The sequence below is a fragment of the Ostrinia nubilalis genome, chromosome 21 (assembly GCF_963855985.1).
Source record: "Ostrinia nubilalis chromosome 21, ilOstNubi1.1, whole genome shotgun sequence".
Taxonomy (NCBI): Eukaryota; Metazoa; Arthropoda; class Insecta; order Lepidoptera; family Crambidae; genus Ostrinia; species Ostrinia nubilalis.
The window spans coordinates 6049081-6063812 of NC_087108.1; the positions used below are offsets into that span (position 1 = coordinate 6049081).

The 14732-nt window shown below is 39.2% G+C and overlaps 1 protein-coding gene across 2 annotated transcripts; it reads right to left on the reverse strand.

Moving 5' to 3' along the window:
* Nucleotides 1–728: 728 nt before the first annotated feature.
* LOC135082200 (uncharacterized) lies at nt 729–10910 on the reverse strand. Of its 2 annotated transcripts, none has more exons than XM_063976968.1 (6): nt 10443–10909; nt 9904–10027; nt 5280–9663; nt 3997–4130; nt 1311–1459; nt 729–932 (listed from the first exon to the last, which is right to left on the reverse strand). In XM_063976968.1, exons 1-6 carry the CDS (start codon nt 10734–10736, stop codon nt 864–866), a joined length of 5154 nt encoding a protein of 1717 aa, XP_063833038.1. In that variant the 5' UTR covers nt 10737–10909; the 3' UTR covers nt 729–863. The 2 variants fall into 2 exon arrangements, with proteins under 2 accessions (XP_063833038.1, XP_063833039.1); XM_063976969.1 differs by lacking the exons at nt 729–932; nt 1311–1459 and adding exons at nt 4683–4766; nt 5047–5147 and having other exon boundaries at nt 4003–4130; nt 10443–10910.
* Nucleotides 10911–14732: the final 3822 nt, after the last annotated feature.

Sequence of the window (14732 nt, forward strand, 5' to 3'; positions counted from 1 at the left end):
TTGACCTGTAATATTACACACTGAACTGGCTGCTATTATATTCTGTGCCTATTTTAGTTTCACCATTTTGGCGCCGCGTAGGTCATACTGTAGGCAGATACGATTGTCCGTGGAACTAAAATTAGTGATGGGACAATCGTAGTGGGGCGCTTCAAATTGTCACACAAAATTAGCTGTCATTTCTACGGAGACAGCCTGTTCAGTGTGTAATATATAGGTCAGTGATGTACCCAGTATCAAGCGCATAATAAACGCAGACTCGCGGCAGTGCGCACGCGCCAATTACATGACTATCAATAAAATCACGGTAAATATTAGCGTGATAAAAAAGCAATGCGTATATCAACATAATCCAAAATAATCAATGATTTGTTTTGAATAAGTATGTGTATGCTATATTATGATTATCTGTAGTACCTATATTAAGTAATGTTATCACTTTTTTTTAGAAATCCTCACAGACTCCAAACAACTCAGAGGCGGAGTGGTGTTCATGAAGCAACTACACCTGACTGTCACTAACAAGATAGACAGAAGAACATTGAAGAAAAAATACTACTGTATGCTAAGGGAATAATGCCCGTTTTCACTATCAATCCCTAAATTTTAAGTGACCCCTATGGTAAAACATACAGGAATTTTGTTTTCAAAGGGGTCGATTAAAATTAGTAATTGATGGTGAAAACGGGCATAAGAGTAGAAAAACTGAAGCAAATTTTACTAAAAAGTATTTATTAAAATAGTCAATAGAACAAAATCAACATTCTTTGTTGTAAAAAAACACAAATGTATAACAATTCGTATAACGCTTTGAACACATTTCATTTGGTGTGCGACGTTTTTATCAAAAATGTGTTTTTGTGTCAAATTTTTATAACGGTCGAGTAGTTGGAGAGATTTACTGATCCACGTAAAGTCTTCTTTTGGAGGTTCTGTAAGAAAAGGTTTTTTTTAATACTTTAGTCTCCTAACTAAAACCACGCCCACTTATTATTTTAGTTATGAGACTAAAATCTAGTGTGCTTAGTGCAAGTTTACAATGAACGTCGTCGCTAGCGAGTGCGTCAAAAAATGAAGATTTTGGTTCTTGAAAGTATCCGCTAGGGGCGCTGCACAATCTGTCATACATTTTGTCATTTTTTACACAGTCTAGTCGCTAGCGATGACGTTCTTGCTCTTAATACACGGGGAATAAAAAAATATTTTCTCTTGGGACAGAAAACAATCCGTTGTCCACGATTACAGGAGTTGTTTGTACTTGGGGTATTGATGTAGTGTTTTGTTATTTAAAGCTAATCCATTTAACATACCTTTCTAAACATGTTGGCCATCAACAGATTGGTTTTCTTTATGTTTTCTTTCTTAATTTCCTCCTTCTTCTGCACTTGTTCGGGCAACGATTTGTAGATCATTTCGGAATGTTTCTTCATTTCACGTTCACTTATGAATTTTGGGTCGACTGTAACAAAAAAGGGACAGGTTAGTAGGTTTATCTTATACAAGAACGATAGGACAGAAGTACCTACCCATCTAAACAAAAATGCATATTGCAAACTGCCCCAATTGACATCAGTTCTACGAGCTATGCCTCGCCCACTGCCACTTTTTGGCAATAACTTTAGTTCTCCTGATGAACAAACACGTAGAGAAACTCCGAGGATAGCACGCTTCATCGCCCTTTGAGTGACCTGAGTTTTCTTATGAGACCCATAGTAATGACTGCCGCCGATCTAGTTGTATTATGGTAGGAACCTTATTTATTAACGAAGCTTATGTCGAACGTCCATGTTGCGCCCTACCCGGTGTCGGTTGGGAGCTCGATTCTTGAGATTGTTGACAAGTATATCTACCTCGGACAAACGATCCAGCTAGGTAGGTCCAATTTCGAGAAGGAGGTCAATCGTCGAATCCAACTCGGCTGGGCAGCGTTCGGGAAACTACGCAACATCTTTTCGTCCAAAATACCCCAGTGCCTGAAGACGAAAGTCTACAACCAATGTGTGTTACCTGTGATGACTTATGGCTCGGAAACGTGGCCCCTCACTATAGGCCTTATACAGAAGCTCAAAGTTGCACAGCGTGCTATGGAGAGGGCTATGCTCGGTGTTTCTTTACGAGATCGAATCAGAAATGAGGAGATCCGTAAACGAACTAAAGTCGCTGACATAGCCCGACGGATCAGCAAGCTGAAGTGGCAGTGGGCAGGGCACATAGTACGCAGAACTGACGGCCGATGGGGCAGCAAGGTTCTGGAATGGAGGCCACGTACCGGAAAACGCAGCGTGGGACGTCCACCCACAAGGTGGACCGACGACCTGATAAAGGTAGCGGGAAGGCGCTGGATGCAGGCCGCTACCAACCGTGCGATGTGGAAGTCATTGGGGGAGGCCTATGTTCAGCAGTGGACGTCCTGTGGCTGAAATGATGAGGAACCTTATTCCCTCTGATTTAGTTTTGGAGTGTAAGCTACATACCGGCCGAGCCGACGACGACATCCGGTTCAGTTGAACTATAATAGGAACCATATTTCCACTGCCTTAAAGGTTAGATTACTTACGTCTTCTCCTACGCAGCTGCATGCCCAAGTCGTGAGCGAGACGCCGTAGCTCTGTCTCGCTCAGGGCGCTCACCGACGGCCGCCGGTCAAGTTGTATTATGAACCTTATTGCCTCTGCCTTAAGGGTTAGTTTGCATCACTTACGTCTCCTCCTACTTAGCTGTACGCCCAAGTCGTGAGCGAGACGCCGTAGCTCTGTCTCGCTCAGAGCGCTCACCGACGGCCGCCGGTCCAGTTGTACTGTGAACCTTATTGCCTCTGCCTTAAGGGTTAATTTGCGTCACTTACGTTTCCTCCTACGTAGCTGGAGCCCAAGTCGTGAGCGAGACGCCATAGCTCTGTCTAGCTCAGCGCGCTCACCGACGGCCGCCGGTCCAGTTGTACTATGAACCTTATTGCCTCTGCCTTAAGGGTTACTTTGCATCACTTACGTTTCCTTCTACGAAGCTGGACGCCCAAGTCGTGAGCGAGACGCCGTAGCTCTGTCTCGCTCAGCGCGCTCACCGACGGCCGCCGGTCAAGTTGTATTATGAACCTTATTGCCTCTGCCTTAAGGGTTAGTTTGCATCACTTACGTTTCCTCCTACGTAGCTGGACGCCCAAGTCGTGAGCGAGACGCCGTAGCTTTGTCTCGCTCAGGGCGCTCACCGACGGCCGCCGGTCCAGTTGTACTGTGAACCTTATTGCCTCTGCCTTAAGGGTTAATTTGCGTCACTTACGTTTCCTCCTACGTAGCTGGACGCCCAAGTCGTGAGCGAGACGCCGTAGCTCTGTCTCGCTCAGGGTGCTCACCGACGGCCGCCGGTCCAGTTGTACTATGAACCTTATTGCCTCTACCTTAAGGGTTAGTTTGCATCACTTACGTTTCCTTCTACGAAGCTGGACGCCCAAGTCGTGAGCGAGACGCCGTAGCTCTGTCTCGCTCAACGCGCTCACCGACGGCCGCCGGTCCAGTTGTACTATGAACCTTATTGCCTCTGCCTTAAGGGTTAGTTTGCATCACTTACGTTTCCTTCTACGAAGCTGGACGCCCAAGTCGTGAGCGAGACGCCGTAGCTATGTCTCGCTCAGCGCGCTCACCGACGGCCGCCGGTCAAGTTGTATTATGAACCTTATTGCCTCTGCCTTAAGGGTTAGTTTGCATCACTTACGTTTCCTCCTACGTAGCTGGACGCCTAAATCTCGAGCGAGACGCCGTATCTCTGTCTCGCTCAGCGCGCTCACCGACGGCCGCCGGTCCAGTTGTACTATTAACCTTATTGCCTCTGCCTTAAGGGTTACTTTGCGTCACTTACGTTTCCTTCTACGAAGCTGGACGCCCATGTCGTGAGCGAGACGCCGTAGCTCTGTCTCGCTCAGCGCGCTCACCGACAGCCGCCGGTCCAGTTGTACTATGAACCTTATTACCTCTACCTTAAGGGTTAGTTTGCATCACTTACGTTTCCTTCTACGTAGCTGGACGCCCAAGTCGTGAGCGAGACGCCGTAGCTCTGTCTCGCTCAGCGCGCTCACCGACGGCCGCCGGTCCAGTTGAACTGACACCAGTTGTCGCTGTGTGGCACGTTGGTCTGCTCTGAAAATATACAAGAACACTTCACGTAAGTAATCATACATTTATAGCAATATAATACCTATTATAACCACATTAAAGAAGAGATTTGCGCCGCGACCGAGTCGGCAGACCTTTTAAGTGACGAATAATAATGCACCTTGTGGTTTTAACGCTACGGTTGAAATTACAATGTAGCCTACATTGCAGCCGCTTCGGTATTCCTAAGCATACCGTGGCGTGGATTGAACAATGCATTTGTGACTGTAGGTTTAAAACTATAAGGTAAATTATTATTTGTCACCTAGAAATCCCGTGCCGTCCCGATAATGTGCGCTCTACTGTATTTAAATGCATAATCAAAATACATTATTACTAAAGCCCGGTCTGTGAGCACGTAGAATTTTGTCCAATGACCCCGCACACTCACTGCGGGCGCCCGTCGCACAGTCGCGACAGCAATATAATTACGCGCGAGCGACAAGGATGGGTAGCTTGGGGTTATTGGACAAAATTCTACGTGCTCACAGACCAGACTATAATTTCTGTTTCTAAACATTCTACAACTCCACTCACCAATTCTTGTTACTTCAGTTTGCATGCATTGCGAGTAAGGATCGGGGGTATATTGGGTACATGTCATTGGCACATTAGATACACCTATAAGAATAATTTAAGTTAGTCTATTTTAATACAAATTCTATCTAGATTTACTTACAAATACAAAGGATAATAATAATTACTCCTGATCTACAGACACTTCATCATAAAGCTTTGATTTTTTCAAACAAATAGGAGCAAAATAAGCAAGTTTCAAAATATACTCTGGGAGTGATGAATGTAAAGTCTTTCTACCAGGATTTTCTCAATCCGTAATTTGGCCAAGTGCCTACCTACTATAGGTATTGTTTTTTTTTAGTTAGAAATACTAGCTAAGTACCTCCACAGTACATATTACAAGTGTCCACAGATCGCATGCATCCTGGGGTGTGGACAACTACCATTTTCAAGTTGGGGGAGGGGCACGGATCTTCCTCGGGTCTGAAGTAAGAAAAATTGGTGAGATTTATGTATGGGATGGATGCAGAAAGGTCCAACGTTATAGTATGCAGATAATCTAATTGACAAACCCTTTTTGTAAGTAAATAATATGAAATTTTTGTATCTTCTTACCTCTTTTCACTAATAATCTTCAAACACTGCTGGCGATTCGAAGTCTTCTCCACAAAGTCTGGTCTGTTCTTCTCCAAATAATCCCTTACAGTATATCCGCAGTTTCTTTTAGCGAACTCATCTACACTAGAAATCTCGCTGTCGTTTGGAAGACTTCTCGAGCGATGCGTCCTTGAATCTCCTCTAGGACTACACCGAGGCATATTTTTCTCAATCTTAGAACATACTTCGTTAAAAGGCACCTTCTCCATATTCCTCTTCCTTGAAGGCACTTTAACAACAATATTTTGCAAGGGCTTAGAGTTTTTATCCATAACAGTTTCTTCGCTGATCATGCTATCTGAAGTCTGGATTATGAGGTTGTATGCTACACACTTCTTTTTCATTTTTTCGCCAGATGACTTGGACTTGTGACATCTGTGCGCTCTGCAGTAGCAGTGGTGAACCTTCTTGCACTGATCACAGTTCACTGAAGTACTACTCGATGGGTCACACTTCTTTCCCATATGGGACTTGCAACGTTTCTGGTGATACTTCTCGCATTCTCTCTTTATTTTATTCAACACCTTACACGTCGCAGAATCCGATGAAGTCCCAGGAAAGTCAGTAGTCGCTTGTATTTCCGATGATTCAGCCGACTCTTTGTTGGCTCTTGGCTTTGGTGACAGCTGTATTGCCTTATCCACTTTCTTTGGACTAGTTTTTTTGTCGCAAATATTAGTGCATGCAGGTTTTTCTTTGGGTTTCTTAGTTTTATCACTGTCGGTATCACGCGCACTAGAGGTGTCGGATATTTTAAGGTGTTCGATATCCGTGCCATCGTCAGTATCTAGCAGATAGTTCAAAACCGTCACAATTTCCTTGAAACACTTCTTCTTTTTACTCCTATCGATGTCCTTCTTCGAATAGCGTTTCGTGATGTTCTTTATGATATCCAAAATTGGATCTTTATCCCCTTCACTACTAGACTTACGACTTTGAGATTCAGAAGCACTACCCTTCTGCTCATTACAGCTGCCAGCCTTTGAAGAACAAGACTTGTCTGAACAGGATTTACTTTTAGCTTCTTCTGAATCGGTTTTACATTTTAGAATCTCTTCTAAAGGTGGATCTTGTTGTGTCACCGCATCCATCTTATCAATGCTATCTGTCTGAACACATGTGCCGGATACAAACCTCCCTGAATCCGTATTACTTCTCAAAAATTGTTTGGGATTTATTTGGACATTCCTTGGATATGTATATCTGACAGTATTACCATCCAGGCAAGAATTAACCAAGCAACGTTTATTGAAAGCATCCATAATTTCTTCCTTTGTGGGGTATTTCTTTTGTTCAACAGGTGGTTGTTCAAAAATGCAATCACGTGGAGATTGTCTCATTTCATTGGTCATTGAACTGAATATATCAGTTGTTTGAGATTGAACACCTTTGGAACATTCTTCTCTCAAATTAGTCTCTTTTTCATTGGTATCCTTTTTATCCGTTCCGACACATTGAGTCGTAAAGTCGTCACATTTATTTTCATTCTGTGGCTTAGAAGATTGTGAGCCAATTTTTACCATCAACGTCATATTCGTTCCTTGTATAGGAATAGTAAAGTTGTCAGTCGCTTCTGAATGAGGCATTACATTTGGCTGTACTACGATATTATTTGGTTCTATGTCAGATTGAATTTCCTTATCTACTTTATTTGAGCAACAAGATCGTGGACTATCATGGTTACTTTTAGCTTCTTCAGCACAAACACATTTATGCTGTATTCTTGGAGATTCGTTACTAATAGTATCTACTTTATCATTGTCATTTCTGGGATGCATTATGTCTGTCTCAGAATTCTTTTTGGAAGTTTCTCTGAACCGTTCATTTATTAATTTGACGCAATCGGTGTCATTAACAATATTAATGTCAGTAAGAGAAGGATCTGCAATTCTTGGATTGATGCTGATTTCTGTTTGAATCGACCTTGTGGCTTCATGGACTAAGATTTTATTCATATCAGTTGAGTTATATGATTTTGGTCCAGCGGACGAGGATGACGTAAAACTACGCACACTAGATTTCCGCTGTAGCATTTTTATTGCCAAATTAGTTTGTGATGTCTTGGACATTTTATCGATTTCGGGAATATTTTCTGAGCTACTACTGCGACTGAATTTTTTATACTGTTGCTCATATGCGTTATCTCGTTCTTTCGAAGTTGATGGTTGGGAAGCGTCGTCAGGCTTATTAGGCTTAGAGAGCGAGTCGCCCATACATTGCACACCAACTGTGTTGGACGTTTTTGATGTGGCATTTTCTAATTGAACCCCTCTAGTAGTCAAACGCGAACATTTGTAAATCAGCATGTTGTCAGGCATTTCTTGTTGGGGTGCCTTTTTGTTGCACAAACACACAAATTTTATATCTCCAGCATCATCTGATACAACATGCGCAACGTTTCTGGGTGAAATCCTGTTGCTTCCACAGCACTCGCAATCGGCCACTTTTTGTACTGGTTGTCTTTGCTTTTCAGCTGAACCTTCATTGCTGTTATTTTTGATATTAACTTGTACAGAACTATCAACTGCAGCTTTAGGAAACGCAAATTGACGAGTACAACAACATTGATGGTGATGGTCATCTCTGCTGTGACCAGCTTTTGCTTCTTTCATTTCATTTTGAAGCTGTTTCTTCAAATTAGCCTTTCTATTATCGTCAGAATTGCCCGAAGATAACGTAAAAACCGAATGACTTCGATGTTTTCTTATGGAACTGTGGTTTTGAACATCGTAATTAGAATTAGAGCCCCCCTCCAATTTGCTAGCATCACCAGACCCATCGTCGTAATTATTTCGAGTTAAATCTTTTATTAGATCTTTTAGTTTATTGTTAACGTGAACATCGGTATGTGGTACTTTGAATGCTGTGTCTGAACACACTAATTTCTGTTTTAGAAAGTTTTCTTTATCTTTCAGATGTTTTTTATATGCTTGTTCTCTTCTTAGGGCTTCTAGATATTTCTGGTACAATTCCTCTGATGACGTTTTGGCGAATGCCGTGTCCGACGAACGTTTGCCGCTAGACACGTCAGATTCAGTAGGTGTTGTTGGTTTTAGAGGATTTGGGACTATAGGCTTCTCACTATTTGAAACAGAAGGCAAATTAGGGGCACTTTGCGATGTTGAAGCTAAAACATTTGCGTTAAATTTATCTAGGCGCAATATCGATTTCCTTGGTCGCGATTTGGGATTTATGTCAATATTATTGCTATCTGAAGTGCTGGTTGTAGTGTGACTCTCACCTAGACCTAATTTTTTGCTGCTGAAACTCAAGCCAGACAAAAAATCTGTTGTACTTTCGTCATCTCTGTACCTTGACTTGAGAAGTCTTTGGACTACTTCTTTAACGAGTTTGTTTTTTAATTCAGCGTCGTCATTTGATTTGCGTAACGCGACTTTTAGGAGGTCTATGCTCTTCTCTAAGTCTTTAGTAAATGAATGTTTTGAATCTTTGCTAGATTCAGTAGTTGTGACCGCGCCACTGGATTCCAAACTTGACTTATTTCCCGTAGCATTGTTGTTAGATCTGGGTTGTTCCTGATTCATTTGGTTTTGGTTATAAACATGCCCAGGCATATATTCGAAGCTTTCTGCAGCCGAAACTTGCTCCATGCTTTTTTCTTGAGGAATATTTTCTTTGTCAGCAGTTGGTTTCTTTTTGCTTCTTAATTTTCTTCTAGCAACTTTGAGCTTCTTTTTGCGAAATTTCTTTTTTAGGGTATTGAGACTTATTAAGACTGGAACTTTTTGGTAGCAAACTTGTGGGGCCTGGTCAGCTCTAGGGCTAGATTGTTGTCTAGTTTTAGTCAGTGTAGTTTGGATTTCTTTATCCATTTTGATTTCAGAGTTCTCTCCAGTTCTTGGTGCAGTTTCAGGAGTTACATTAAGATCTTTTTTTATATTGTCCAAGCTGATGCCACCATCTCTTTCCATGTTGAAGGATATGTGTTTAGTCAAGTTAACATTAATGGGTTGAGATGGACTTATTTCAGAGCCTTGAGGAACGCTAACTTCAACGACATCAACATCTTTTTTATAGATTTTAGTTGTTTTTCTCATACCGCCTTTTTTACTTTTAGATTTGTTTTCATTTATGTCAACAGGAGTCGAATGTGCAGTAGGAGCACCTAGATCGTCATTATTTTTGGTGTCATTGTTAGAATATTGTTGTTTTAGAGCAAGTCTTTCTAACGTGCTGAGGCTAGATGCAGATGTTTTAGTGCCACTTTCATTGCCGTAGCCGACGTCAGCTAACGAGTCCCATTCGAGTTTTCTTTGTGACGTAATGCTACTGGTCGGTGAGTGTGGTTTGTTCATCGAGGTGTCCAATGTCACGTCTATGGCTGAAATCATGACAATGGTTGATATAAGTGCAAGTTTACAGTTGAGATTGCTCAATTATCATGATGATGTAAAATATTTTTAAATGGCAGAAATACTGTGAATTATTTTCAAGGGAACAGACACTACTTATATGGATGAGAAGAAAAAATCTAATATGAAACCTATTGTTGTAACTTAAAAATCTAACTATTAACCTAAAATTTTAATAAACTAGATAATATAAATAAATAAATACTTACACTTCTGAGATTGGTTATCGTCATTAAATTCATTGACCGAGTCTTCGTCAGTATTTCTTGATGCAACTTCTTCTACAATAATCGGTGGTGATTCCGAGTCACTCTTGGTTTTTGTGTTGTCTTCCTGTAACGTAAATTAAATTAGGTAATTAATTATAATAGACAAGTCAATAAAAAACATGACATGTATAATTAAAATAAAAATCTCTTTATATTAAAACTCATTCAGGGAGTCAAAATAAAACTAAAAACAAACTCAAGACATAGGTAGCTCAAATAACGAAGATGTAATTTACTCATCACAATGAAAACAATATTTTTTTATGCAGAACATGGCAGGTATTTGACTTGTGTAGATGGTATTGTACCAGAATCAAGTTAAACAAATATGATGAAGTCTAGGATGGTACTATAATTTTAGAGAAAGGTGGATTTCATAGAAGGTAATAAATTGACGGGTTTACTGTGGGTTTGCTAATAATTCATTTAGTTGTAAAAGGAAATAAGTAAAGAATTATTGAAATTATTTATTAACATACCTGAGAACTGCATGGCTCTGGCATAGAGCATTTGATAGAGATTCTGCAAAGCTCAGTCGAAGATTCACTCTTTCTCTCCCCCGAATCCGATGAGTCTGTATGCGACTTCATTCTTCTCCAAAACAGGCTGCTCACGTCCCTAACCTCTGTCTCAGCCGAAGACAACGAAAAGTACTGCTCCAAATCTCTTTTACGGCCAAACTTTTTGTAATAATCAAGTATCACAGAGTTCACTACAGCATTTGTTTCATCAACAGATTTTTCTCCATCATTTTCGTTTTCACCGCATTCCATGTTTCACATTAGGTAACTTGTTGGAAAATTTGTGGAAGGAAATTAGTAAAATAGCGATCAAATCGTTTTTGAGTTGTAAAATTTTAAAAAGACGCTGTAAACAAAACACAACGGATGAAAGCACACTTTGACATTTGTGACAGTTGCAGACGTAATAGTGATGTGTACAATCCAAGCAGTGTCTGAAGAATGTCCCAGTTAAATTTTATTTATAACTTATCAATGTCATATTCATCAACTATGTAGATGAATACTTTATTAAAATTAGTGGAAAGTGAGCATATTACGTGTTACAACACACTTTGGATAATAAATCATGAAATCAATAATTTTACTATTCATTTTTTTAAAGGCTTGCTTGATGCTGTTTGTCCCTGGGCTGGGCAGCTGTTGCGTATGTTATGGTTATATTGTTATTTTAAATAAATGACACTATGATATTAAATTGGCAATAATTTAAATTGATAAGAAGAACTGGGACACTTTATAATTTTCTAGCGGGACAGCCTATTTAAAATATTATGGTTGGGCATCACTAGCTTGTTTTTTTCTTCTAACTATGCATGGTTAAGCAATGATATTAAAAACTATACAGCCTCTTCCTTTTTTTAATATCGGAGAAAAATTTACATGATAGATGATAACATTTAAAACTAAAAAAAACCGCGAAGTTTAAAACAAACCACATGCATGACTATAAACTAAGGTGCTCCCTCGTCTAGCAATTAGCAAAATGTTCATCACACATTCGTAAATGCATTTGCAGCTTGCAGGTAGTATTTATGATCCAGGTGCGAGAGCACCTTTTTTCTATCTACTGTTTCTAAAACTGCAAATAAAACCCAAGAATACGTTTGAAATTACGTTTATTTACACACTGATGTTAAGATTTAATTTGTTTGTACAGAGGTAATTATTGTGAGTCTTGTAAATAAGTATCGCAGAATAAACAGTAAGGTTTATGTTCTAATAATTCTATTCTAGCAACAGCGTTACAATTATGACATGAAAGGTAGTCTATACTTTCTATTGGTGTGAATGTAAACATACAAAACATATTCAAGTGTCCGTTTTTGCATGTAAAGTCAATAATCACTTCGTCACAATTTTGGCAAGTGTAGCAGTAATTTTCAGTAGCTACATCTGAGATACCGCCTGGCATGATTTTGTTCATTGGTACCTTGTACTTCTTGCTGTAATAATTCAAATACTTTTTAGATCCTGCATAACTTTCCTTTTCTAAATCACTCAAGTCATTCTTGGACTGTTTATGAGATATTTTAGCAATATTTGATTTGGCATTCATCGCTAATATCTTATCTTTAACCACCTCTGTTGAATTTTCTGGTAAGGGGTGTTGCACTATTTTGATACTGGTTTGCAAACTTTTATAAATTGTCAAAATTACTAGATAGACTTTCAATTTATAAATGTCAGAGTCCCCTTGTGATAATAAACTATCATAGTCTATCTGGGGCAAACTTTTTGTTTTCACTATTTTGTAACGTATCAGTTCAATACAGTCCCAGTAATTTGTAATTTGTTTTGTAGGATTGTTCAACAAGATATCCACCTCTCCATTGTCAGGTAAAACTTGCAGGAAGATGATTTCTGCTTTCAAACGTTCCTTTCTGTGCAGAATTTTGCGATCAATCACAGCTAAGGCACATAAGACATTATTACCTGAAAAATTCACACTGCACAATTCACATGTTGGACTGAGCTCTTTAAATTCAACCATATCATGGTTATAAATTTTTAATGTATTGCCTTTTATGCTATAATTGATTTTATAGCATCTTAAATTCACTGTACTGACATAAATTTCATTATCTCTTGTTATTATATGCGATATTAGATAATCGTTGATGTAGCTTATTTCTTGTGATACATTCTTTGAGTTCTCATCAAGTAGCTGTAGAACCAAATGTCTGTATTTGTTAAATATAAGTAACAGTTTATTTTCGACTTTTTCATATTGTATGTGTTGCACAAGCATTTTATCCGGATGGTTCCATAGCATGAGAGTGTTTTTCAAAACCAAACTTTCTCCATTAATTTGGCATTCAAAGCATGCAACTAGCCCAAATAAATTTGTGGCAACAAGTAAGAAATGTGTCTGCGATTTAGGTATCCATAATAAAGATACAGTCTCACCTAAATCTGTATCAATTTTCCCAAAAAATCTTGCTGTGGTGCTCTTGTTTGTGCTTTCAACCACCCAAAATAAAATTGTGCCATTTTTTTGTCCAGTAACAAAATATGTCTTCCCTTCTTTGCAAGTAGGTGGCCAACAAATGGAGCTGGACTCTAAGCTGTATACAGCCTCCTTTAATTCTTTAAAATCATTTTGTTCACTATTCAAATTAACGTGATCATGTACCAAGTCAGTCAGGCTTATTACATTTATCCACATGTTCCTTGAACTTCTGAATAGCTCAACACCACCAATGTTATTAAGAACAGCTAAAATGCATTCGTTATTTCCTAGTAGTTCTCTTGGGGACCATTGAAAAGTAACAACCGTGCTCATTTCTTTGACAAGATACTCACTATGTGGCCATAATGCTGTATCTGTAATCATTTCCGCCAATTCTCTGTTTTTCAGTCGAGTACCGATTGCTTTTTTCGTTAATAATGTCGAACTGGGACTGGATGTAGGAGTTTTGAGAAAACTTTCATTGAAGTCGAGTCGTTTGTCTAGACAGTTGAGATTTCCCGAAAATTCATAAAAATGAATACCACTATCAATACGAGCTCCGAGGTGAGAGCTGCACCATGCTAATGAAATGTCTTCGATTCTGTTTATAAATATAGCACTTCTGGATATTTCGCTATATGATCGTAACATTTTTGCCGAGGGTTTCTACAAAAGTTTCAGACTCAGTTTTTTCACAAAATAAACAAATAAACACGTTCCGAAGGACGACGATTTTTCTGATTTTTCTGCCGATTTTTTTTTTCTATGGATTTACTTCTTCTTCTTCTTCTTTTATTGATGGCGATGAACTTGTGCTTTTTCGCCACTGTTCCGCCAATGTCACGTGCGCAGCTTTTACACAGTGATAGAGACAAATAAAATAATTTAACTACAAGACTAAGCGAACTTATCGACCTAAAACAAAAAAGACATCACAAATCACAATCACGACAAGACAACACAAAAAAGACGAAACACAAAAATTTTGTACAGCAGGGGTTGGGGAAAGGGTTGAGGGATGGGGGTGGTTTGAAACGAAAGAAAAAAAGAAAAAAAAAAATGTCACAGGGGATTAATAAATTTTGCAAGGCCAATTTTTTCCTTACAACCTACAAATTAATTTTGTTAATATTAATGAATTTTGCAAGTGAGTTTAAAATAGGACAGTTAATGGTGTTAAGTACACATTTAATATTAGAGGGACGGGGGAAAGTTTTAGGGAGAAAATCGTATAAAGAGGATCCAATTTTAGGACAATTAAAAAAGATATGGTTGGCTGTTCCTTCATCCAGGCCGCACTCGCAAATGGAGCTATAGATGACCCACGCTGAACTGTCCCGCCAAACTCAATGACAGGGGGGCGCTACCATCGTTCAACTATAATGGTTTCCAACATGGCAAAAATCTGAACCAGCGATCCGGTATTGACGGTGGCGCCCCACTGTCAATGTCATCGACAGGACAGTCCAGTATTTTGGAACTATATCTCTAATGCGATTTATTTGACCGGCCAAATATTGACAGCTTCATTTTTTTATTTGCACCTTGGCCTAACAGAAATTGAGTAAGAAATAATGTTGCCAGAATCAACATTAAAAATTACCGAAGCAGTGGTTGGGATGTTGGGAACTGGCTGAGTTCTTGAATATTAAGTTGGTCAACTAGATTGGATGTAATGTGAATCATGTGAATAAGTGATACAAGTTCTAGCAACAGTTATTTAAAAATTAAACAATTTAACACATATTATTATTCATGTACATTCAATCATAACTTTAATAAATAAAATATATTCA

Bases quoted from the DNA above. Each gene is read 5' to 3' on its own strand.
- LOC135082200 (XM_063976968.1), bottom strand. From the start codon at position 10,736: ATGGAATGCGGTGAAAACGAAAATGATGGAGAAAAATCTGTTGATGAA. The intron at 1,460-3,996 runs GTAAGTGATGCA...TTTTTGTTACAG, and splicing joins CCAGCTACGTAGAAGGAAAC to TCGACCCAAAATTCATAAGT. The intron at 933-1,310 runs GTATGTTAAATG...CTTTTCTTACAG, and splicing joins TGGCCAACATGTTTAGAAAG to AACCTCCAAAAGAAGACTTT.